Source organism: Xyrauchen texanus, chromosome 15 (genome assembly GCF_025860055.1).
Source record: "Xyrauchen texanus isolate HMW12.3.18 chromosome 15, RBS_HiC_50CHRs, whole genome shotgun sequence".
NCBI classification, from domain to species: domain Eukaryota; kingdom Metazoa; phylum Chordata; class Actinopteri; order Cypriniformes; family Catostomidae; genus Xyrauchen; species Xyrauchen texanus.
This window is the reverse complement of record NC_068290.1, coordinates 14,417,741-14,441,656: the sequence shown is the minus strand read 5'-3', so window position 1 is coordinate 14,441,656 and position 23,916 is coordinate 14,417,741. Positions and strand designations below refer to the sequence as shown.

The following is a 23,916-nucleotide window of genomic DNA, read 5'->3' as shown; positions in this document are numbered from 1 at the left end:
TTTACTTTTAACTTCACAAAAAGTAAACAGAACATAAAACATCACATACCAGACAATTATCTATAAAACAAGCCCACACACAAAGTAATCAGATGCATAAATCATTAGATAACCCACACGAAGCACAATGTGCACACAGCATCTGGCTATAATCATGTTAGCTTTCCTGGATCAGATGACGTCATCAGAAATACTGTAGTGTCATTGAACGCTAAACCAGTCGGATTTGGATTAGATTGCTCCAACCAGTGGTGATAGTCCTCCATATTTAGGTAGAGAGTCATGTGATCAATCATTCTAATTACATATGGCCACCAGGAGATGGTACAAGTATATGACACAGCCTTAATGATGACTCAAATGACACAGAATGAAACTCATTGTTCCTTTTTTCATTGTTGTGTTTGCATGTGTAATTAGTTCTTATGTACAATTATAATTTTGTATTTGTTAGGAGAGGTTTTTGGATGCTTGGAGACTTTTTGGACACTAGGATAAATCATTTATGTAGTGCTATAACATTTGATTGCTTGGTTGTATCAACACAATGTACTCAGTAACAGGTGACATGATTGGGAACAAAACAATAGCAGTTTTTTTAAATCTAGCTTATTTACACCCTGATATACATGTAAAATCTGAAAAATTAAAACGTAAATGTTTTATTAAAATGTTTGTGTTTTCAAGTTTCTTAGGCTGAGAGTCTCAGAATTTATCATAATCCATAACATAATTTTTTTTTAAGTTTTCTTTAAAATAATACAAAACACTTGACCCAACTTTTTTATCGTGTCATAAGCCTTAAATTTGTTTATACCACTGAAACTGGTAAGGCCACTGAAACAGGAAAAAACACTGATGAGGAGGGTGATGGAGCGTTGTGTGTCTTGTTTGTCTTATGTTTTATGTTGTTTTTAAGTTGAATTTTACCTTACTGTAACAGGGTTAAAATGGGCAAGGAGGAGGCGGGAACCAGCTAATCAAAGTTTTAATAAAAACTTAAACAAAAAGACACAATACACAAACACACACACAGCAGCTGCATTTAGTTCTCTCTCTCTCAAACTGCCATGTTCTCTGCCTTATCCCTCTCCTTGGATGATTAGCCCAATTGGGGGCCGGCTGTGCAGACTCATGGCCTGACCTGCCCTCCTCCTAGTCACACTCTTCCCTCCTTTGCCTCAGGCCAGGGAACCCCCGGCAAACGTACGTCTCCCCCCTCCTTTCCGAGGTGGGGGGGCCTTGCCCATCTGGCCATGCCTGCTGGCAGGCTTTCCCCCCCATTCGAGACCTGATGGGGAGACAACGGGAGGGAAAAGAGGAGAGGAAAAGAGCGAGGTGGAGTGACAGTGAGAGAGGGAGAGAGAGCAGAGAAAAAAATTTCTCACTGGTTCCCCGAAATGCCATCGCCTGGTCCTCAAACACTCTTCCACACTTTAGAGGACGCCAGCCACTCCTCGCAGGGTGGAGCGAGTCCTCCGACCCCTGGTGAATGGAACGCCCCTCCACCACTGACAGCGGCTCCACCACTCCAGGTGGCCGGCAGCGAGTCCCTCCTCCCCTCGCGGGCGGTGGCTGTTCCTCCGCGTTCAGGCGGCCAACAGCGGCGACTCCATACCCTGGTGGACAGCCGCGACTGCTCCTTTGGGCAGATGGCAGTGGTGAGGACTCCACCACAGTGCATCCCTCCTCCTTCCCGAGTTTCGGCACCAATGCAACAGGGTTAAAATGGGCAAGGAGGCGGCGGGAACCGGCTGAAATATGTAATATTTTTAAGAAAACTTAAGCAAAAAGACACAAAACTCACGGCCTGCCTCCACCCTCCTCATCACATTTACTGTTCAGCCGGTTGCCGCCGCCTCCTTGCCCATCCTTGAACTGCTACAGTGGTGCCGAAACCCGGTAGGGAGGAGGGATGCGCAGCTGCTGAGTCCTCGCTGCTGCCATCCACCAGGGGTGCAGCCGCGGCCATCTGCCTGGGGACGGAAGGGTCGCTGCCATCCGCCGGGGGAGGAGTTAACTAATGTCCGCCAGAGGGCGGAGGAGCAGTTGAGGACTGGCCGATAGAGCAAGTTCTTCTCTCTCTGTGTCTCTGCTCACCCTTTTCCTCTCCGCACACTTCCCCTTATCTCTCCTCCAGGTTCGCAGGAAGTGGGATGGACCACCTGAATCAGGCAAGGAGTGTAACGAGGAGGGCTGAATCAGCTGATCAGCAGGAGAGAGCGATAAGAGGCGGCCAGAGACGCCGGTTTGGGAGAAAGAGAGCAATGTATGCGGCCACGCTGTGTGTGTCTATTTGTCTTATGTTGTTTTAAGTTGAGTTTTACATTAAACCTTACGTTTACTCTTCAGCTGTTCACAGTTAAAACAGTTAAACTTTTTAACTAGAGTGTAGTGTCTACTTTGAAAGCCAAGAACACTCAACTGTGTGTGATGGTGTCCTAACAAGCCGTGGTGAATCAACCTAACATCTTGACGAATCAAGCTTCCCAGAGCAATGCGAAAGAAACCAAAGAAACCGAAACCATGTGGCCGTTAAATGTCCTGTAGCTCTTTGTGAGTGTGGCCGCTTATGACAAAACTCAGATGAACATGGCAGAGATAGCTTTAATTGCTTGTTGCTTATTGTTATATTTATTCATATATATAACACATGGTATAAAACCATGCTCTAAACAGGGGGCTGTTTAGTGCTCTGTAATGGCAATTAACATACTTGGTGGACTGTCATCTTCCTCCTCTTCATCCGATTCATTATATTTGTAGAGCACAGGTCCATCCGAGTCACTATCCTCTGGCTGTTGATCCTCTTCATCCTCCTCTTCTTCACTGCTGTTGTTTCCTTCAGGTATGACACTGACGCTCAGATCCCCCACCAAACACCTGCGGCTACGAGGCTCAAGCTCTGGCTGGGACTGGGGGGATGGGAGGTTATCAGAAGGGGGGTTTTCTTCATAGTCATCCTCCTCTTCGTCTTCTTCATCCGAGTAGTCATCCTCATCCCTGAACAGATAAAGGCAGGGAGAAAAAAAATTACGTAAAGAAGAAAAATTAGATTTTTTATTTAAAAGGTTCATATGAATATATGAGGCTTGCCTATGATATATATATAACACCACAAACCACAATAAACAACTATGCTAGTTTTCTCACTTTTTATTGATATCAGCCATAATTTAAGTATTTTGCGAGTGAAGGTGTCCAATAACAGGGGGTTACTGAGATAAAGTGTGTTGTATTCTGCTGGTCATGTGCTCTCAATATGGCGGCCCCCATGAGGCAGCCCAGCTCCATGTAAAATAAAACAACTTTTTTATGCTACACATATGACTGGATTCTTATGTGAAATTACATATTTTTAATATATTTTTCAAAAGTACTCTTCACTTCTTTGTGTGTACAACCTTTTAATCAGGAAAAATTACAGAGTTCATCTTAAATAAGTAATTACACTCACAGTTTGAGAGGCTGGATAGTGACTGGCAGAGGGCGACCACCTTGGTACTCTGGCGGGGTCTCAAACAGCAGTGAGTGGGCGTGCTGGGAGCTGTCTGGGTGTGGGAGGGTGGGTCCTGGGCTACTCAGAGCTCTCTGGATCATGATGTGTAAGGGAACAGGTGCTTGACGTGCAGGTGGTTCCTCCGGCGGGCTGGGAGGGTCAAAGTGAACAGGTAGCGGCTGGGGCAGGGGGTAGGGGTAGGAGTGTTGGTGAAGGAGATGATGGGTGTGGGCCTGTGGACGGGATGGGAGGATATGTATGGGGAGAGGTGGGGACGGGGGAGGCAGGGGCAGCTGGTAGCCCCCAGGGATGTTGGCCCTCATGTCCTCAGACAGAATGGAGGGGAGGGAGGAAATGGTTAGGGGGGAGTCTGTGTTGCGTTTGGTGATGGGCGTGGTCCTCTTCGGGGGCATGGGCGGCGAGGGCTTGGCTGGTCCTAGGTTTCCTCCTTGTGTGAGTTCAGCTGTAGAACATAATACAAAAATGATATAATCTGATATAATACTATAAACTAAATAACAGTTTTTGAAGAAATTTCACAGTTTGATCACAAAGTTCATATTTCTGAAGTGACAATACTAAAATCAAAAGCCTCTTCTGTTGCTTCATAAATATCATGAATCTCACTGGTCAACCGAGAACAACAAATTCTTATAGAACCATACACACTCTAAGCAAGCATGAAGTGACATGTTTATTGACAAAAAGCCACGTGACAGCTTAATCAATGCAGTCATTAGCCCATGTCTTCATGACTTCAAATGAATAATTTCACATTGAACAGCCATAAACATAGTGTAAGTATTTATGCAAAAGAATCAAAACACAGAGATAATGGAATTTATGGAGTGGAATTCCAAAAATGGAAATTCCCGTCATCATTACCTCATGTTGATCCAAACCTTCAAAATGTATCCTTAACAAGATAACAAGAGCTTTTAAAAAAAATAAAAAATAAAATAAAAAATAAAAAAAAAAAGATACAAAAGCAGCATCATCAAGACCCAAAGATTATCAGTAAATAACGAATTCAAGTTTGGCCTTTTTGACACAAGAACAGGGTTTTTCCTGGGTCAAAAATGGTATTTGGTGGTGACTGATGTATACCGTCTTCCAAATGCTCGAAGTAGGTTAATAACTTAATAGCATTGAATTAATATATAACATAATAACTTAATTATGTTTGATGTTTACATTGGATATTCCATTGGATTTATTACATTAGAGTTATTTTTAACATTTTAAATTCATCACAGACTTTTCTACTTTATGGTGCCACTGTATGTGAAATTAAACTATACTTAATTTAATTAGCACCTTATTTCATAATAAATTTTTTTAGAAAGACAAGCTACATTTACCTAACTACAGTAACGAGGAGCCATCCATGGTCTTACTTGGATGTGCTTATATAGCAGTGCACTGAAAATATAAGGGCAAGTACATACAGGGCTGTAAAGTCTGGAACTTCAAGACTTAGTATGCAGAATGTATATTAGACAATTTCATGATGTCTAATATACTGTTCAAATAATTTTTTGATATTAGGATATAAACTGCCATTTTTGCCTTCAAATATTCCTAAAGATTCTTTCAATTATTAAGAGCCTGATAAAAAAATAAAAACATTAATCTATTATGGAGTAGGAAACAAATATTTTCACAAACACAGTCCCAACTCAGTAGTGTTCTACTCAAGGGAACTGTCAGAATATTACAACTAGCCTTTCAGAAATTATTTATGAATAATATTTATGAAAAATAGTAGCCTAAACACATTTAGAAACTTTAAGTACAACTGCCACTGTAGTAATAAAAAAAGTCTAATATATTCCACCCAGTAGATATACTTTTTTCTGAACAATTTACACCTTTTCTTTTCATACAAAGTCATAAAGTATGTCAAGTAAACAGGTTTAGAATGAGTAAATAACCGAATTTTCAGTTTTAGGTGAACTATACCAAGTATGTCAATGTGCTGCACACTCAAGGCAACTTCAATGCCAGAAACATGTAGTTTACCAAAAGCACACCTGAAAGAAAGAGAGTTAAGAAGCAAAGCAAGGGGGGCAGTCAGGCTGCTGCATGTTAATCCCACTCTCATGCTGTGCTAGGGATGAGGAAGATGAGGCTAGCACACACAGCAGCAGACGAAGGATGCAAAAGACTGGGGCAGCTTTGGAGACAGGCCTGGCCTCAACGTTTACCTGTGCGCATGCCTCCTGCCCGCCTGCAGAGGTAGACAGGCAGGGACAGGTAGACGTCATAGTCACCTTCACGCTTCCAGCAGGACCAGTAGAGAGGGAAATTGCTGCCGTCACCCCCGTACAGGGTGGAGGCTGGCGGGGGACAGAAACACACAGTCCCCGGGAGTGAAACAACACAACACCAATACCTTTACAAAAGCAGGTATGACTTACTGTTCTACACAACTGCAAATGTCTTATAGGTATGCACTGTGCACAAATAATGGATTCATAAATGGATGTGATATATTAAAGCAGCAGCAAAAACCATAAGGCTTGTTTGAGGCCAAATGCCTTGCCTTGAATGTAGACAAGAGTAGGTGGCTGCAGTCAGGGTAAGAGTCAAAAAAGCAGATAATTTCCACTTCCTGTAGCAGACCAGCAATCTACAAAAGCAAAGGCATTTATTGCATTCTTTGCAATAAACAACATGAAAGTGAGTAAATGACTTTCATTTCATTACTTTTGGGGTAATATATCCCTTTAATTAAGTTGTTTTAAATTGGTAAATGGGCTTAGAATATTAATCTGTGAATGTCACAGTAAAGAAGACTGTGCTGTAGTTTGTAAATACCATTTTGAATTGAGTCTGCAAGAAATACCTTTGTACAATATCAGCTCCTATTATGCAACAGAGCTACGACTTGGTAGCTTCTCAAGATCTGGACATTTTTAGTGTATTGTGACCCAGTGTAATGTTTAACAAAGGTCCAACATCCAATACAACACACAAGATGCACAGCTCTGCCTTTCAGAAGCAGTGACTGACACTGTCTGCTTTATAAATGAACAGCAGGAGGCAGTGAAGAGAATCATTGTTTGCCTCAGTGACTGGATAAATGCAGTTATTTAAGACACAATGTTGAGATGTTACATAATGTAGCATAAACTATAATAAAGCAATATTGAATGCATAGGTTTCATTCAACATCTCGTTTTCCTTAAACGGGTCACAAGATTCCATACCTCAGTTCAAGCACAGATAAAATAATCTGTTCATTTCGAATAATGATTTAGGTGAGATGGAGCTCTCCTCAAAAAACGATTTCATTACAATGCGTGCAGGGGACAAATTCCCTAAAATAAAATAAAAGAGCATTGTTCCAACCCTGTATGACTTTTCTTTTGTAGAACACAAAAGTAGATGTTAAGTGCAATGCTAGCCTCAGACACTGACCATTCGCTTTCATTGTATTGAAAAATATGTATGTCAAACATATATATATATATCAAAGGAAACAAACATGGAAATGCATAAGCATTAAAGAAACATCCTGAACAACAATAACCACAACAGTAACAAGCAGTCATTAGTCTGAAGTGTCAGTTTAAACTCCTCAAAAATGTAGGGATGCAGGGAAGAATGCATTTGTTTAAAAAAAATAATAAAACAAAACACACAGACAATATGGTTTGTAAAAGGGGAGTTAACACGTCAATGAGCTTTTTAGTAAACACCAAGATTTTAGGTTTCAATTTAAATGAATATACATGGGAAAGTCCAAATTATAGGTGATGCCCCATTTCCTTTTTACCATTTTACAGAACTTTTTGCCTTTACCAATTCATTTTAAATAGTTCCGCAAAGTGAAAAATGCATTTTTAAATGCACAAATGACAATTTACAAATTACAAAACTACACTCCATGTTGTCTCTCAATTAATGAGGTCATAAAATGTATAATGCATGCATAATAACTAATGCTGTGAATCTACTAATGACTATAATTAATCGCACAGTTTTTTGTGGTTAATAAAATTAGTTGAGCAAGATCTTCTAACATTTTTGGGTGGAATTTTTTTTATAATATTATCAATTGTGCAGATTAAATTCTTATCAGCTTTATTGGCAATATAAACATAAGTATACATGGCCAATGCATTATTAGATACTATATACACTCACTGAGAAATGTATTAGGAACAATATGAGCCTAATAAAGTTCCCGATATGGTCTTCTGTTGTTGTAGCCCCCATTAGCCTCAAGGTCGACATGTAGTGCATTCTGAGATGCTATTCTGCTCACTATAATTGTACAGAGTGGTTATTCAAGTTACCATAGCCTTTCTGTCAGCTCAAACAAGTCCGAACATTCTCCGTTGACCTCTCTCATCAACAAGGCATTTCCATCTGCACTGCAGCTCACTGGATGTTTTTTGTTTTTGTCACCACTCTGAGTAAACTCTAGAATCTGCTGTGCATGAAAATCCCTGGAGATCAGCAGTTACAGAAATACTCACACCAGCCCGTATGGCACCAAATATCATGCCACGGTCCAAATCACTGAGATCACATTTTCCCCATTCTGATCGTTGATTTCAACATTAACTAAAGCTCCTGACCTGTATCTGCATTATTTTACGCATTGCAATACTGTCACACAATTGGCAGATAAGATAATTGCATAAATAAGTAGTTGTACAGGTGTTCCTGATACAGTGCTCAGTTAGAGTATACAGATTGAATGCTAAAATGTAATTTGCTTAAATTTTTTTTCTGGCTACCATTCAGTCTCTATCACGTGGTTTCACATTTGACACTGGATAGGATGACAGTCAGAGAGCATTTTCGGGTGATGCGAAGAAATACTGCAGTTTGCTGTATATCTCCCACACCTGGTTTACCACTTGCAGGTTAAGTTTCCATTCTCCTTAAAGTAAATCTGCTCCCATGTTTATTATGCCCTAGACATGCATTGTGCGTAATGAATAAGCATGCACTGCTAATGTAAATTATGATATGCCAATTTTTGCCTCAGGAGGTGGGGAAAAAAAAACATTTACTCGCGTTTAATAGCGCCAACTATTACTCACAAAAATTATTGTGTTCAATTTCACAGCCTTGATAATAACTATAAAATAATGAGCAAACTGCTGATTAAAATACATTTATATGGAGTGTGGCATATTACAACTGCTGGACATCTTTCCAAAAATATTTCAAGTCAATGACCCATATTTGAGATGCTAGTGTGAAAGACCTTTAAAGAAAAGTTATTAATCATGAGGACTCCATCTTGAAACTTACAAGTGAAAGAGGATAAATTGCTTCTATTAATTCCAGTGACTTTAATAGAGGTCATATCGCATAATTTATGACATGTTTGTGAACACTCACCCAACATGGCAGGGTTACTGCTACGGTTGATTGGCTTGGGCGGAGGGAGGGGGGGCTGTTTGGTTGGGCCAGTCCCCATGGAGGATGGTCCTGAGGAAGTGGTGAGGGGACCTCCACTGGAGGCCTGTGTGTTAGTGCCAGCTGATGAGACATTTCGTAGTGTTTTTCCAGCCATGCTGACAGCTGAGGAGGAGTTGGAAGAAGCAGATGAAGAGGAGAAAGCAGCTGTGGGTTTATGTACAGGGGTACGGGCCGAGTTGTCTGCACCATGTTCCGGGGTGGAGGTCATCAACCATTTTGGGGGCATGACTGAGTGCTTGGGAGGCAGAGGCTCTCGAAGTGTGTCCCTCAAAACCTCTGAGTTGGGAATGTATTGACTGCTGTCAAACTCTGTTAGGAGAGGAAAAACACATTCAGTTAACTGAAAAATATATTCAAGTGTCCATTTTATTTGTGCTTCACATGTTGACATACTCCTTACAGGGAAAGTTTACCCCAAAAATAAAAAGTCTTCCATCATGCACTCAACTTCACATTGTTCCAAACCTGTATAACTTTCTTAATTCTGTTGAACACTAAAGGAGATGTTAGGCAGAATGTTCATTTTCAGTCACCATTCACATTCCTTGTTTGGAAAAAGATGTAATTACAGTGAATGGTGACTGAGGCTAACATACTATACTTTCTAACATCTCCTTTTGTGTTCCACAGAGTCAAGAAAGTCATACAAGTTCGGAACAACAATTGTACATTTAATTTTTATGTGAACTATCCCTTTAAATGAAACAATGGACGATATATTAATCTCGTTTACATGGACACAGAAAGGCGTTTATTGCGAGAAAACTGCTTAAGAATCGAAAATCGACACATGCATTTATATGCGTGTTATCGGCTTTCTCTTTACTCCAGTATATATTCGGCTCACTCAGAAAGCAGCTTTCTCCACAGCAATGTAATTTCCCCATGACGCTTGTGTAAATAACAAACGTTGGAGCCAACTAAGATTTGCTAGTTTATTCTCTGTTGCTTGCTTTATTCCCAGATATTCCAGAGTTGTTGCTGTGTTTGTTTCCACTGTGACTTTCAGCAGAATTGTGCTGCATCAGTGAGGTTTCCTCTTATGTAAAACTCTGGGATTCCTCCAATGTACTTACCTGCATATATGTGGATGTGAGGGACAGTAGACGATATTTTTAAATTGGTGTGTTTAAATGAGTATATTTTATAGTGTATGTGCTTTTCCTTTTCTCACTGTACTCCCAGAAATGTTGAATTCCTTTTGCTGTGTTGACTTGTTGATATGATTTTGGGCTCCATCCTATGACGTTAGTTATCTGCAGTGCTGTCTAGATAACTACTGAATTGTAATTTGGTACCAATTACAAATTGCAGGACAAAATTTAGCCAGTAAAGTAATCTCTTGATAACATATTTAAAGTAATCTAATCTGATTACATTTTGATGGCTTCTGTCTTAATTCTTGTTCATTTGATGTCAAATACATTTGAGTTAGATAAGCTTGTACAATTGAAAACGTATCGTTACCTAACGTAACCTCGGTTCTCTCTAGATGAGGGAACGAGTATTGCGTAAGCTAGCTTACGCTACGGGAAAGATTCATCTTTTCTGAGATATTGAAGCCAAAAAATTATCCTTAATTTTTGTATCCATTGTCAACGCAATGCGGCAGCTGCAGACCTTGAGCGGGCTAGCTAGCGAGCTCATAGGTTGCTCTGTGGCAACTGCTGCAGCCTATAGACGAGCTTGGGCTGAACTCGCATCCAATGAGAGGTGTCCCAGCTCACTGCATCAAAGCCCGCCAAAATGGGCGTGACTAGAGTGCATATAAGCGTAGTTCGTAGCCTGGAACCCTGGTTTTCATTGACTGAAGCGAAAAGTCGCCGTGGCGCGAAGCACGGCCGGCTACGCAATACTCGTTCCCTCATCTAGAGAGAACCGAGGTTATGTTAGGTAACCGATACGTTCTCTTCACGAGAGGTTCTCTCATATTGCGTAAGCTAGCTTACGCTACGGAACCCATTGTCAACGCCGTGCGCTCAAGCATCCACTGTATGAGCCCCAGGGAATTAAGGGGGACCCGGGGAGCCCTTATGAGTGGGGAAATAATATTTGGCCGGCAAGAATGCGGGTCATTGATTGTGTAATACATAAGCACATAGTGGGAAGGGAACGACAGAGCAGCGGTGCCGGTCTGTGTGGAATGTGTCTCATCAGTGCAGCTCACCAGGGGAGCTGTAGCGTATTAAACCGCTAGTAGTTTTGCCTGCAGAGCGGGCACTTCCATATTGTAAAATCTGACAAAGGTGGAGGGGAAGTCCATCCCGCTGCCACACATATGTCGTGAATGGAAATCCCGCTGGACCATGCCCACGAGGATGCCATGCCTCTAGTGGAGTGAGCCCTAATGCCCAACGGGCATGGCAGGTCTTTTGACGCCGTATGCAGCAGCAATAGCGTCCACTATCCATCTAGATAGTGTCTGTTTCGAGGCGGCGAGACCTTTGGTGCGCCCTCGAACGAAACGAAAAGCTGCTCGGAGCGTCTGAAAGCAGCGGAGCGCGCAGTATACAATCTCAGTGCTCTGACCGGGCAAAGGAGATTGGCGTCGCGTCGCTATCCAGTGCTGGCAGCGCCGATAGGGAAATGACCTGTGCTCTGAAAGGAGTACCGATCACCTTGGGAACATAGCCGTGTCTAGGCTTTAAAATGACCTTGGAGTCACTTGGTCCAAACTCAAGACACGCAGCGCTGACAGACAGCGCGTGAAGGTCTCCCTCACGTTTGACTGATGACAGGGCAGTCAGAAAAACGGTTTTGATTGAAAGGTATTTGTGATTGAAGTGGTTTGAAGTGGTTTGACGGATTGAAGTGGTTTGAAAGGGGGGGCTTTCATAGTTTCGAGAACTATAGAAAGATCCCAGATAGGAACCGATGGGGGGCGCGGGGGGTTCATCCTTCTAGCTCCCCTGAGGAAGCGGATGACCAGCTCGTTTTTACCCCATGACTGGCCGTGCAGGGGTTCAGCGAACGCCTCAACGGCCGCCACATACACTTTGAGCGTGGATGGGGATCTGCCCTTATCCAGCAGCTCTTGTAGAAATACGAGCAGCGACGACACCCCACATGTCCGCGGGTCCAGGTCTCTGTCGGTGCACCATTTTGAGAACACAGACCATTTTGACGCATAGAGTCTTCTCGTGGAAGGGGCTCTAGCGTGTATGATGGTGTTTATTACTCCTTCTGGCAGAGCGACGGGTAGTCGTTGATCACCCACGCATGCAGCGCCCAGCGCTCTGGGTGGGGATGCCAGATTGTGTCGCGAGCTTGAGAGAGGAGATCTGCTCTCACTGGGATGGGCCACGGCGCTGTCAGTGACAGCTGCGTAAGCTCCGGGAACCATGTCTGATTCTCCCAACGCGGGGCTATGAGGAGCACCGAGTGCCGCGTTCCCTGATCCTCTGCATTACCTGTGGCAATAGCGAGACGGGAGGGAAGGCGTAAGCGGGCGTCTGGGCCAGTCCTGGGCCAGCGCGTCCTCGCTTCGAGAAAAATATTGGGCAGTGAGAGTTCTCTTTGGACGCTAAAGAGGTCTATCTCTGCTCTGCCGAATAGGTGCCATAACGTCTGGACTGTTTGAGCGTGCAGGGACCATTCCCTGGGGAATATTGTCTCTGGACAGTCTGTCCGGCCGTCGTTCAGGTGGCCTGGCACGTCGCGTCGCCCTCAGCGAGCGCAGGTGGCACTGGGACCAACTCAGTATGCGTTTTGTCAGATGGAAGAGGTTCCTGGATCTGACACCGCCCTGACAGTTTAGGTAGGATACCACAGATCTGTTGTCCGAACGGACCAGGACGTGGTGACCCTGAATGACCGGGAGAAAGCGCACGCGGCGTACTCGACCGCTATCATTTCCAGACAATTTATGTGAAGGAGCTTTTCCTGAACTGACCATAGGCTGAAAACGGAGAGCCCTCGCAGACCGCGCCCCAACCCGTGTTGGACGCGTCTGTCGAGATGACTTTTCGGCGAGATACAGCTCCCATTGTCACTCCCCGCTGATACCATTCGGCCACTGTCCAGGGCTGCAGAGCTGATATGCAGGTCTGAGTCACCTTGATGGGCTGGCGGCCTGTGGCCCAAGCCCGGCGAGGCAGCGGGTGTTTCGCCAATGCTGAAGCGGGCGCATGTGCAGTAAACCCAGCTGAAGTACTGCTGCGGCTGAGGCCACGTAACCTAGCACTCTCTGGAATTTCTTCAGAGGCGTGAGGCTGTTCATCTGAAAAGATGCGGCTAGTCAGCTGAACACGGCGTGCGCGCTGTGTAGATAAGCGAGCCGTCATTGCCACGGAGTCTAGTTCTATTCCCAGGAAGGAAATGGTCTGACTGGGCTGTAGTGAGCTCTTGGTCCAATTGACTGCAAGACCCAAACTGTTCAGATGGCTGAGGAGAACTGCTCTGTGAGACAGAAGCTCCATATGTGACTGAGCCATAATCAGCCAGTCGTCCAAATAGTTCAGAATTCGCAAACCCTGACTCCGCAGGGGTGCGAGCGCCGCATCCATGCACTTCCTGAAAGTACGGGGTGCTAAGGACAGGCCGAACGGAAGGACGGTGTATTGATAAACCTGGCCGTCGAAGGCGAATCTCAAGAATGGCCTGTGACGGGGATTTATCTGAATCTGAAAGTAGGCATCTTTCAGATCGAGAGAAATAAACCAGTCCCCCTGGCGCACATGCGCGAGGAGTTTCCTGATTGTAAGCATTTTGAGCGGTCTTTTTGCAAGCACCTTGTTCAAAACCCTGAGATCTAATATGGGTCTGAGGCCGCCGTATTTCTTGGGAACAAGAAAATAACGGCTTTAAAGCCCTGACTCGCTCAGAGAGGGTGGCACTTTTTCTATGGCCCTTTTGCACAGAAGGCTTGCTATTTCTGAACGAAGCATGCACGCTGCTTCCGTGTTCACAGTGGTTTCGAGCCGGCTCTGAAGCGAGGGGCGGCGATCGAACTGTAGCAAATAGCCCTGTTGTATTGTGCTTAACACCCACTTGGATATCCCTGGAATAGCTTCCCACGCTTTGAAGCGTAGCGCTAGAGGATGAATGGCCAATTCGCTCTGATTGCCGCACACAGAGCGCTGAACAAAATGTGTGAGCGCGTTTAGTGTGTTCATGCATGATTGCTCGCAGACAGCATGAACAGGCTGTTTTGTGAGTGACTTCCGATTGGAATGAATGGGGAAAGAGTCACATCTGTTACGTGATGCGCAAGCATAGTCATGGGCACGGGACTTACACACAGAGGAATGGTTGCTGGCCGTGTAACAGAGCGGGCAGAGAATGGGCGTGCGCGACGCATTTGTGGGCGCATTTATTGACTCTAGCGCTCGAGCGGTTCAGTAACCGCTTTATGTGAGCGTGCTCTGGTGGGGACACGAGACATGCAGTGCTTGTGTGCAGAAGTGAACACTGGATTGTGGGCACATTTTCTACACATAGGGCTGGTCGGTGTGAAAGAGCGGGCAGAGAATGGGCGCGCGCACGCATTTGTGAGCGCCTTCATTGACTCTGGCGCTTCGAGCGGTTCGTAACCGCTTTATGAGAGCGTGCTCTGATAGGGAGCACGGGATGTGTTATGCTTGTGTGTAGAGGCGAACACTGGGTTGTGGGCACTTTTTCTACACATAAGACATGTTTGCTCTTTACAAGATTTATTTGGGTCGCCGTGAAAGCGGCGTTTGAGTGCTGAGCAAGCGGGCAGTGTCACCGGCTTGTTGGCTGCTAAATTCACCACTGTAGTAGCCTGAGAGAAGGGGACTGACAGGGGCAAAGCTTTGACGGTGGTCCGGCCGCGGCGGGACTGAGCCGTCGTTTGTTCAACAAAGTTAGGAAGACTTCGGTTGCTCTGGTTTCAGCGTTACCTTAAATCGAGGCCCGCGGAGGCGGTGGTCTGCGGCGGCTGTCTGAGCCTGATCGAGGCGGCCGCCCTGTCGACGCTGAGAAGTCTGAGTTTGTTGAACTGGGCACTGTGAAGAGGCTCGTGCAGGAGGCTGATCACGTGAGCGGCCTGCAGAGGAGCTAGCGACGCGGCAGGAAGAGGTTCATGGCTTGGGTGGCTTTCTGGACTTCTGAGAAGCGGTCAACAATGCCACTCACCGCAGAGCCGAAGAGACCGGTCGGAGAGAGCGGTGCGTTGAGGAACGTGGAGCGCTCTGCTTCTCCCATGTCGGCTAGTGTTAGCCATAAGTGTCTCTCGGTCACAGTCAGCGAGGCCATGCACTTCCCTAGAGCTTGGGCTGCAGCTTTGGTAGCGCTGAAGGGCGAGGTCTGTCGCGCCAGTAGATCAGTAACAGCCTCTGGGTGCCTGCCTTTCTCATCCCACTCCCGAAGAAGGTCTGCTTGTAGGATCTGTAAAACGGCCATTGAGTGCAGAGCAGATGCGGCTTGGCCGGCGGCGGAATAGCGCGGCCAACATAGGCGGAAGTCGCTCTGCAGGCCTTAGACGGGAGCACAGGCTTGGAACGCCATCTCGCGGAGGGCGGACAAAGGTGTGCTGCTACCGAGTCATCGACCGGGGGGATGGAGGAGTAGCCTCTCTCAGTGGCGCCGTCCACCGACGCGAGAGAGGTGGAGACGTGGGAACGGGTCCTGGCTGAAAAAGGAGCGTTCCACGACTTTGCAAGCTCCGTATGTAATTCCGGCAGGAAGGGAGCGGCCCGGGCCGCGGGTGTAGAGCGGCAATGGCTTTGAAGAAAGCAGCCGTCGAGTCTGTTGGGTGCCTGCTCAGGGGGCGGTGACCACTCGAGCCCGAGGCGGTCGACGGCCTGTGTGAGGAGGCGTGTTAACTCCCCTTCGACTCCGACGCGGGTCCTGCTGGATTCCTGGGCCGAGGAGGCGGCTTGGGAGCCTGTCCACTCCTCGCTGTCCGAAGCCATGATGGAACAGCGGCCCTTATCCTCCGCCTTGTCATCCGAGATGGCAGCAGTGCGGCCGCTCGGCAGCAACTGCGCGTCCCGGGGGGGCGGGGAGGGTGAAAGCGATGCTCGAGGGAGAGGCTCCGGCGAGGCAGTCGCTTCAACCACAGTTTCCGGCAGCCTTTGTGAGCGGCGCTTCTTCCTGCGCGGCTGAGGGTAAGGCGGCGCGGCGGTTTCTGCTTTGACCGCTTCGAGTCGAGCCCGCAGGGTCGACATCGGTAGCTCCTCGCAGAAATCGCATCCGCCCTCAGTGAGGGCGAGCTCTGCGTGCCCCAGTCCCAGACAGAGAGCACAGATGATGTGGCGGTCTCCTGTGCTGAGAAGGGCGCGACATGAGGCGCAAGTGGAGCGAGGCATCTTGAAAAAGACGCTCGTACTCTTTTGTGAATAGTTCGTGAGAACTAGCTTGCTGAATAAAAGGATACGTCGTCGGATGGCGTAGCTCGCAGGATGGCTGAAGGTGGCTGAGACGGCCGGCTTCTTCTAGCACTGTCCACGCTTGCTAGATGCCCCTCGAACGGCGACGCGGCTTCCAGGTCAGCGACGCGGAGAGCTTCGCTGAAGAGATGAAAATCAGGGTTCCAGCCTACGAACTACGCTTATATGCACTCTAGTCACGCCCATTTTGGCGGGCTTTGATGCAGTGAGCGCGCGGACGCCTCTCATTGGATGCGAATTCGCCCAAGCTCGTCTATAGGCTGCAGCAGTTGCCACAGAGCAACCTATGAGCTCGCTAGCTAGCCCGCTCAAGGTCTGCAGCTGCCGCACTGCGTTGACAATGGATACAAAAATTAAGGATAATTTTTTGGCTTCAATATCTCAGAAAAGATGAATCTTTCCCGTAGCGTAAGCTAGCTTACGCAATACGAGAGAACCTCTCGTAAGAGAACTTATGTATGTATTGTCTTTTTCTGAGTAAAATATAAAAAAGGAACTCTTTCTCCAGCAATTTTGACATTATAAATGCCATTCATGTGTTAACAGACAAGATCAGTTATATTTGTGAATTAACATCACAAAAAAATTAAGAGCATTCATGTAAATTTTTTAAGCAAAGTACAAAATCAATTTGTTAAAATAAAACTAAATTTACTGCACTATTACAGTTGGAATAGCATTAATGTGTGGATTGCAATTCAATCCAGAATTCAAGATTTACCAAAAGTATTTAAACTGCAGGCAAAAAAATATATATGAAAGGGAACAATAAATAATAAACAATTTACTGCATTTCCCGATTAATTTGTAATCATGTAATCCAAAATACAGTAACTTGAATCTGATTACGAAGTACTTTAAAATAATTTTATCTAATTACAAGTACTTCATTTTTGTAATCCGATTACATAATCCAGATAACATGTAATCTGATATTACCCAGCACTGGTTATTTGGTATGTTCCGCACACATGCACACTCTTCAAAAACCTGTAAAAACGGCGCTTATGCATTTATATGACCACATAAAACGTGTTCTTCGGGAGAAACCTTAGTGTGTTAAATTGCTTTCTCTTAATCTCCTTACTCATGATTGATAAACGGCAAAAGAAAAACAGCGCTCTCATTTGCGTGAAGTTTCATAATGCTGCTTTGTGCAAAAGCCCTGGAGTAAACAGTTTCCTTAAGTGTATGTGAACGTGGTTAGTGATTATAATAAATTCCAATTGTGTCAGTAATTGCTCACCATATAATTTGTATGACTTTTTTGTTCCTTGTACTAATATCACAACTATTTTAACAATTCAACATATATCTGGAATGTCAGTTAAAGAAACATGACTCCAAAGCTTATATCTCATTTTTATTTTTTTTAACTGAATGGAAAATATTCACCAATATGACGAAAAACAATATACGCACTTGCTATGAAGGGGTCTATAGGGATGTTTTTTATTTAATTCAAATAACTATGAGAGTATGCTGGATCTGGCATTGGGTGGTTTATAGCCACCGTCTTAGTCTCACACATCTGCAGGCTTTTGTTTATCTGCTCTTCAGCTAGGCTGAGATAAACACAGTGACACCGATGCCATAATTACTTTGCCTCCCTGCCACCATTGCTTTCATTCCACTCGATTCCTCAAAGCTGATGTTTCAAATCAGAGTTATTTATTTATAGTATATTTATTGCTTCTTAGTTTCAGGTAAAAAAAGAGATCAAGGTTATAGTGTGAGATAGACAAGAGGGTCTGAGTGTGACAGACAGTTTCCAAATTCATGTCGGCTTTCCATCAACTTTGAACATTGCAGGAAAAAATTAAATAGCGACCGAATCATCTAAATTAAACCTTGCTTAACAGTCCTGAAGGAGGGACAGATCTGTCTCCAAATGAAGGTTTTGGGACTAAGTGATAATATTCACTTTGAGGAGGATTGAGGTGACAGTGGTTTGATAATTAGGAGAGAACAGGAGAATTCAGTTTAGCTGTGCTCAGTTCCTAAATAAGAATCTTAGCTAGAGCAGGACCCAAGGGAACACAGACACTCATCTCACCAGCTGGCCCAACATAAGAGGAGGAAGAGGTGGTGGAAGTAACAGAGGAGAGGAAGTAAGAAAGGGAACAAGAGAAATGCAAGAGAACTGAGCCTAGATATTAGGGTTGCAAGTAACTGCTGTACGATTTCAACATATTACAAATGTCAGTATCTGTCCCGGACAAGAATGTGCTGCTATTCAGCACATTTCTGAGTTCAGGTAAGGCAGTGTGACATGAAGTCAATTTAATGGTTTAAAGCGTATTTGCATTTTTCAAATTTGACATTATAACAGTTTGATTCTTTGATGTATCTATAAATCAAATCCATATAGTATAATTAAAAAAGTAGTCATTTGCACTGTTTGTATAGTTGAAATTATTTATCATTGAAGCTTTGTTTTTTATTGTTAAACAAACATTAATCATCTGATAGCAAAAAGATCAGTTACATATGAAAGTGTGAAGAGAGTTGTTATATAAATTCTGGGTTTAGTACAAGTTAAGCTCAGTTGACAGTATTTGTGGCATAATGTCGATTACCATAGAAAAATTATTTCAATTCGTCCCTCCTTTTCTTTAAAAAAAATAACAAAATCGAGGTTGAGTGAGGGAGGCACTTACAATGGAAGTGAATGGAGCCAATTTTTGGATGGTATTAAAAAGGAAGAAATGTGAAGCTTATAATTTTATAAAAGCACTTACATAATTTTTTCTGTTAAAACTAGTGAATTATTTGAGCTGTATTTGCCACCAATGTTGTAAAATAGATAAAACTTTACACAGAAAAGGTTAGTAAGGAATTTTATCACACTAAAATCATGTTAACATGCATATTGTTTAAGTCTTGTGGCAATATTTTTGAAACAGTAAGAATTTTAATGTTTACACATTGTCCCCATTCACTTCAATTGCAAGTGCATCACTGAAGTCAAAATACATTTTTGTGGTAAACAACATTACGCCACAAAATCTATCGATTGAATTTAACTTGTATTGAACCTGGAATATTCCTTTAATGCTTGAAATTTGTATCCAGTTTGAAAATTATAGAACTTGTGTGAGCGGTACTGCCTTATACAGTATATAGCATATTTCACATGGGGGACATTCACACCCAACATGTTCTTTTTTTATTGGTCTGTGCTGTTTTTCTGATATTTTAATGTAAACATGCGCTAGACGGACGTCTTTGACCACTGCGTTGTATCTTGTTGTTTCGTCAGCATCTCGTGCAGGAATACCGTGCCAAGTTGAATAGAACTTCAACTTTTAAAAATGTGTCTTGGGAAATCTACATTTGTTCTTTTCGCTGTGCTGCATATAGTAGCACTTCAGTTGCCCAAGGTTTAATTGTTGCTTTATCTACTAGAGGCTGCCACCATCCCAAAGGTAATATTTTTGGTATTAATCCAACCCAATTACACACCTCGTCTTCCCATTCCCTCCTCGACAGACAAGTGGCGGGGGAGTGTAGGCTTCCAGTCTGGCTCAGGGCGAGTCCTACGCCCATCCTCGGATGGTGCTTTGGTGAGCCCAGGCCTCCTGTCCACATCAGCATGTGTTCTTCCTCCACGTCGGCCATCATCTCCTTGCCAGTCCTCTGTCCCAGGAGCCCATCCACTTCTCCTGCCTTCCCTGCTTTCATCCTGGCTGGGGGCCCAGGAGCCCAGTCCCCCGCGATGATCCCCGTCGGATGGGACACGACCTCTGCGGTCGTCTGGCTGTGGAAGCCAGACTGGGTTTACCCTGAATTCTGATTCGGAAGGTGAGTGAACCTTTTCCAGCCCCAGACCAACTCCGCTGCCTCCTACAGGTAGTGTATGACCATTCTTCACATAATGTGTCTTATGACCATGGGCCTCACCAGCTTCTGAAAAAAGATTTTATAAATTAATAAAAGACAACTAGAAGTTATCTATTTTTAGGTTGATTTCCATGAGAAGTATAAACACTGGCACATTCAAAACATTGCTCTGTTTGTTTGAGAAGCACGATATAGCAACACTGGTTAAACCAATAGAATTAGTATGGTTAGATTAGTATTTTGAAAACATTATATTTTAAATTCTGTTTGGTGTTTGAGGAAATTGCACACTTCACCTTTTAGTACATAATCTATTCTACAAAGCCTCGCAAAATTCAAAATGATTAGCATTTTCATTACTAACAGAGATGTGGTTTACAAAATCCTTCTAAATCAGGTCACAGAGAGAAACATGGATTAGTTCTTAAGTTCCACATGAACAGGTAGGTCTGATTAAGCACAGGTTATCTCTACTGTCACCTCTCAGAGCTTAAAAGGAGCAGCTCCCAAATAAATAGGACTACATGACTTTCAAAGCTTTTTGCCGCAGGCTACAATTTGCTCCACTTTCCTTGCCTCAAGAAAAACTGCATGTCATTTCCCTCCAAAAAAAAGTCAAAGAAGGCATCAAATTGAAATTTCCACTCCTTGTCTGCTTCAAAAATTGCTAAATTTGTCTCATCACCCCAGACTGCTGTCACATTAAACGGGGCTGAGATAAAATATAACCACAATGAGGTGTCTATCTTTCTCTGCATGAGATCTAATGCACTGCTTAAATCAATGTATAGCACATGTATCAAAATAGCAGGTGCAGAACAGTTGTGATTCAGCAGTAATGGACGCCTTACGAATTTTCTATGTTGGCATATACAGTACCCTTGACCACAATGAGAGGAATGTAATGAATACAGTAGGAATAGTGAAAGGCGATACGGCTAAAATATATTTAGACATGTTTCAGCCTATTGACTACATTAAATATATAGTAAAATACTTTCTCCTATCCCAGTTTAATATGCAAAAGCCAGTCATAGGTTAACTTCCTCGAAAACTGTAAGAACTGTGTTTTTGTAGCACTATGAAAATTGCTGTTTGTTTTGAGAGACATGCGTAGACCATGCCCAATAACGTTACTCATCCAATGGAGTGAGTTGGGGGCGGAACTATCTCTTTGTTTGACCAATTGCAAATGCAATTCCATTTGGTGGTGCTATTGAAATTAAATGCTTCAGATTTAACAATCATACAAGGCCATTTTACTATTTTGTTTCCATTTTGATTGTGAAGTCCTACAAGGAAGGATCACAAAATCAGTGTAATGCTTAAAGAACTTAAATGAAATGATTATTCAAATAATTTTATTTAAAATGTTGCGTAATTTTATATTGCCAGAAATTCACTGGTAATATAATATATTGTTTACTCAATATATCGACTAGCCCTGTGGTACCACTCTGTAATTAGAGGAGCAGATCCCTGCCTGACACATATTTACTCGTACATATGTTCTTCTCAGAAATGAGCGCACGCACGCACACACACACAAAGTTTATTTCCTACCATTCTCAGGAAGATCCTTGAGAACTCCCTGCTCAACCAGTTCCTGCCTGGGCCTTCTCAATGACATCTTTTATCCAAAACTGTGATAGAAACAAAAACACAGTTTATAAAAAGAAACTCAAGATTACACACTGGTACCTACAACATACGGATTTTAAACCACATCGTTAAAGCTAAAGTATGTAACTTTTTCAGTGTTAAAATCCCAGCTTAACATGCAAAGACGTAAGCCATGCGTAGGTTAATTTTCTTGAAAACGGTAAACACTGTCTCTCTGGGCTATGAAAATGTCACTGTTTGTTTTGAGAGACCCGTCTTAAGAGAGACAATAACATTGACTCGACCAATGGAATGAGCTGTGGGATGGGATCTGTTCAATAATAACCAACTGCAGAACCGCAGAACCATACGTCATAGCAGTGTGAGGACGACAGCGCCAGCCTAACCGTCTGAGGCCGGAAGTGGGCGGGGTAGCAGTCTGATGCCGGAAGTGGACGGAGTTCATGTTTAACTATGGCGGAGCACACGGTAGAACAAGGAAAAGAAGAAGAGAAGAAGGTAAAAAGAAGTTATATCTTTGATGGATGCAACATACTTAACGTTATATGCTTATGCAAAACGGCTCAAAGTATTTTGTAAGTTAATATTCAACAATACTATTGATCTGTCATTGACGACATTATATGAGAACTGATTCTGGACATTTTCTCCAGAATGGCTATATAGATTAATTAACAGAATTAATAACTTTTTACAACAGAAATTAATCAACACTGAACTTACATAAGCTGGATTATGACACTATTTTGTTCTAGATCTACAGAGACAAACTTTGTTGCATAATTTTCCTATTATCCCTGTAAAGCTGCTTTGAAACAATCTGTATTGTAAAAAGTGCTATATAATAAATGTGACTAAGTGAGAATTGTGACGAAGGCACTTGATCACGTATTGTTATTTTACAGTTGGATTGCATCACTTTGTTAGGTAACATATTCATGGTTTGTGATTTAATTTGTTGTTGGCGTTGTATTTTACGGCATTTGTTAAATTTTCTGACCATGAGAATTGCATTAATTGTATTTTATTTCACCTATAGAACCACATAACGATTCAGAGAGGTTCAGCGCTACAACCTTTGGAGCAATTTACAACATGCTGCAGAAATTTTCACTGCCCTTTTTGTGATGGTCTTTGAGGCACCCTTTGATTTCACAGCTGTAAGTCTTTGTTAAAAATATATATTTTAACTAAATAATATAATCTATTAAATTGATCTATTAACACTTTTTTCCCCTTATGCAAGTCTGATTTCCTCTTATTCGAAAATGGTGGTGCCTTATTCTGATGGAGAACTTTGCCATTGAAAGGTAACTCTCTCGCTCTCTCAAGTTTTTCTCTGTCTATAAATTAACTTAAAAATGTGTTTGTCACAGGAAACATGCTGCCGTTGATGTGCAGGTGCCACCTAAAGCACAAGAAACTGAAATCGGCGACAAGGTATGTTTTTATCGTCTCAAACGGGCACATGAAAGACCATAATTTCAAAACAATAATTTACATGCATCCTGATTAAAATACAATGTATTGTTGAGGACACTTCCAATCTCCCCAGGGACAACAGATGGAAATTAGCTAGCAGCTAAATGTGGTGCAAACCATCTTTTCTCTTGTGAGAATAATTTATTTTAAATGAATTAAATATTTCATTCCTTTTTTGTACTCCTCTCTCATGAAGGAACCACAGATAGTCAAAGACCTCAGGACCGCAGTTGCATGGCTCCGGAAAACTGCCACTGCTCAGAGGTTTTGTGGAAGAGCCGTGGTATCTTAACCTAAATAAGGAAGACCAGGAAAAGGCCCTTCTTAAACTTGATCAGGCAGAAAAGAAAGATGATCTGAAACTGGCCAAAGAGCCTTTCATGTTTCAGTTCCAGTTTAAGGAAGACATGGAACTTTTTCTTAGCAAGTGTCATGATGAAAGGCGTCTCAGGATTAACTGCATTTGTATGGAGTTTTGATTTATTTTAATTATTTTTCTCTTGAGAATTATTGTTAAATGTGTGCCTGCATAACTTTTATAAGATTTATATTCTTTGGTTTAATTTAGTTTTATATAATTTATTTATTATTTAGTTCAATTTTGTATTTTTATTTAATTACTATTATTTATTTATTTGGAGCAGGTACAGATAGTGTGTGATTCTTTTGATA

At 43.1% G+C, this 23,916-nt stretch overlaps 1 protein-coding gene across 3 annotated transcripts in view; it reads right to left on the bottom strand.

The window, feature by feature from the left end:
• Positions 1–21,996, bottom strand: part of LOC127656304 (phosphatase and actin regulator 4B-like) — a 29,083-nt gene extending 7,087 nt beyond the window's left edge. Inside the window, exons 1-6 of one of the 3 annotated variants that reach the window (XM_052144562.1) lie at positions 21,703–21,996; positions 19,762–20,205; positions 8,864–9,253; positions 5,707–5,838; positions 3,458–3,962; positions 2,717–3,003 (exon numbers count right to left, since the gene is read on the bottom strand). In XM_052144562.1, coding sequence (XP_052000522.1) covers positions 2,717–3,003; positions 3,458–3,962; positions 5,707–5,838; positions 8,864–9,253; positions 19,762–20,205; positions 21,703–21,769 — 1,825 coding nt within the window. In that variant the 5' untranslated portion in view covers positions 21,770–21,996. The remainder of the gene's footprint in view (positions 1–2,716; positions 3,004–3,457; positions 3,963–5,706; positions 5,839–8,863; positions 9,254–19,761; positions 20,206–21,702) is intronic. The other 2 variants (XM_052144563.1, XM_052144564.1) reach the window with 2 other exon arrangements.
• Positions 21,997–23,916: the final 1,920 nt, after the last annotated feature.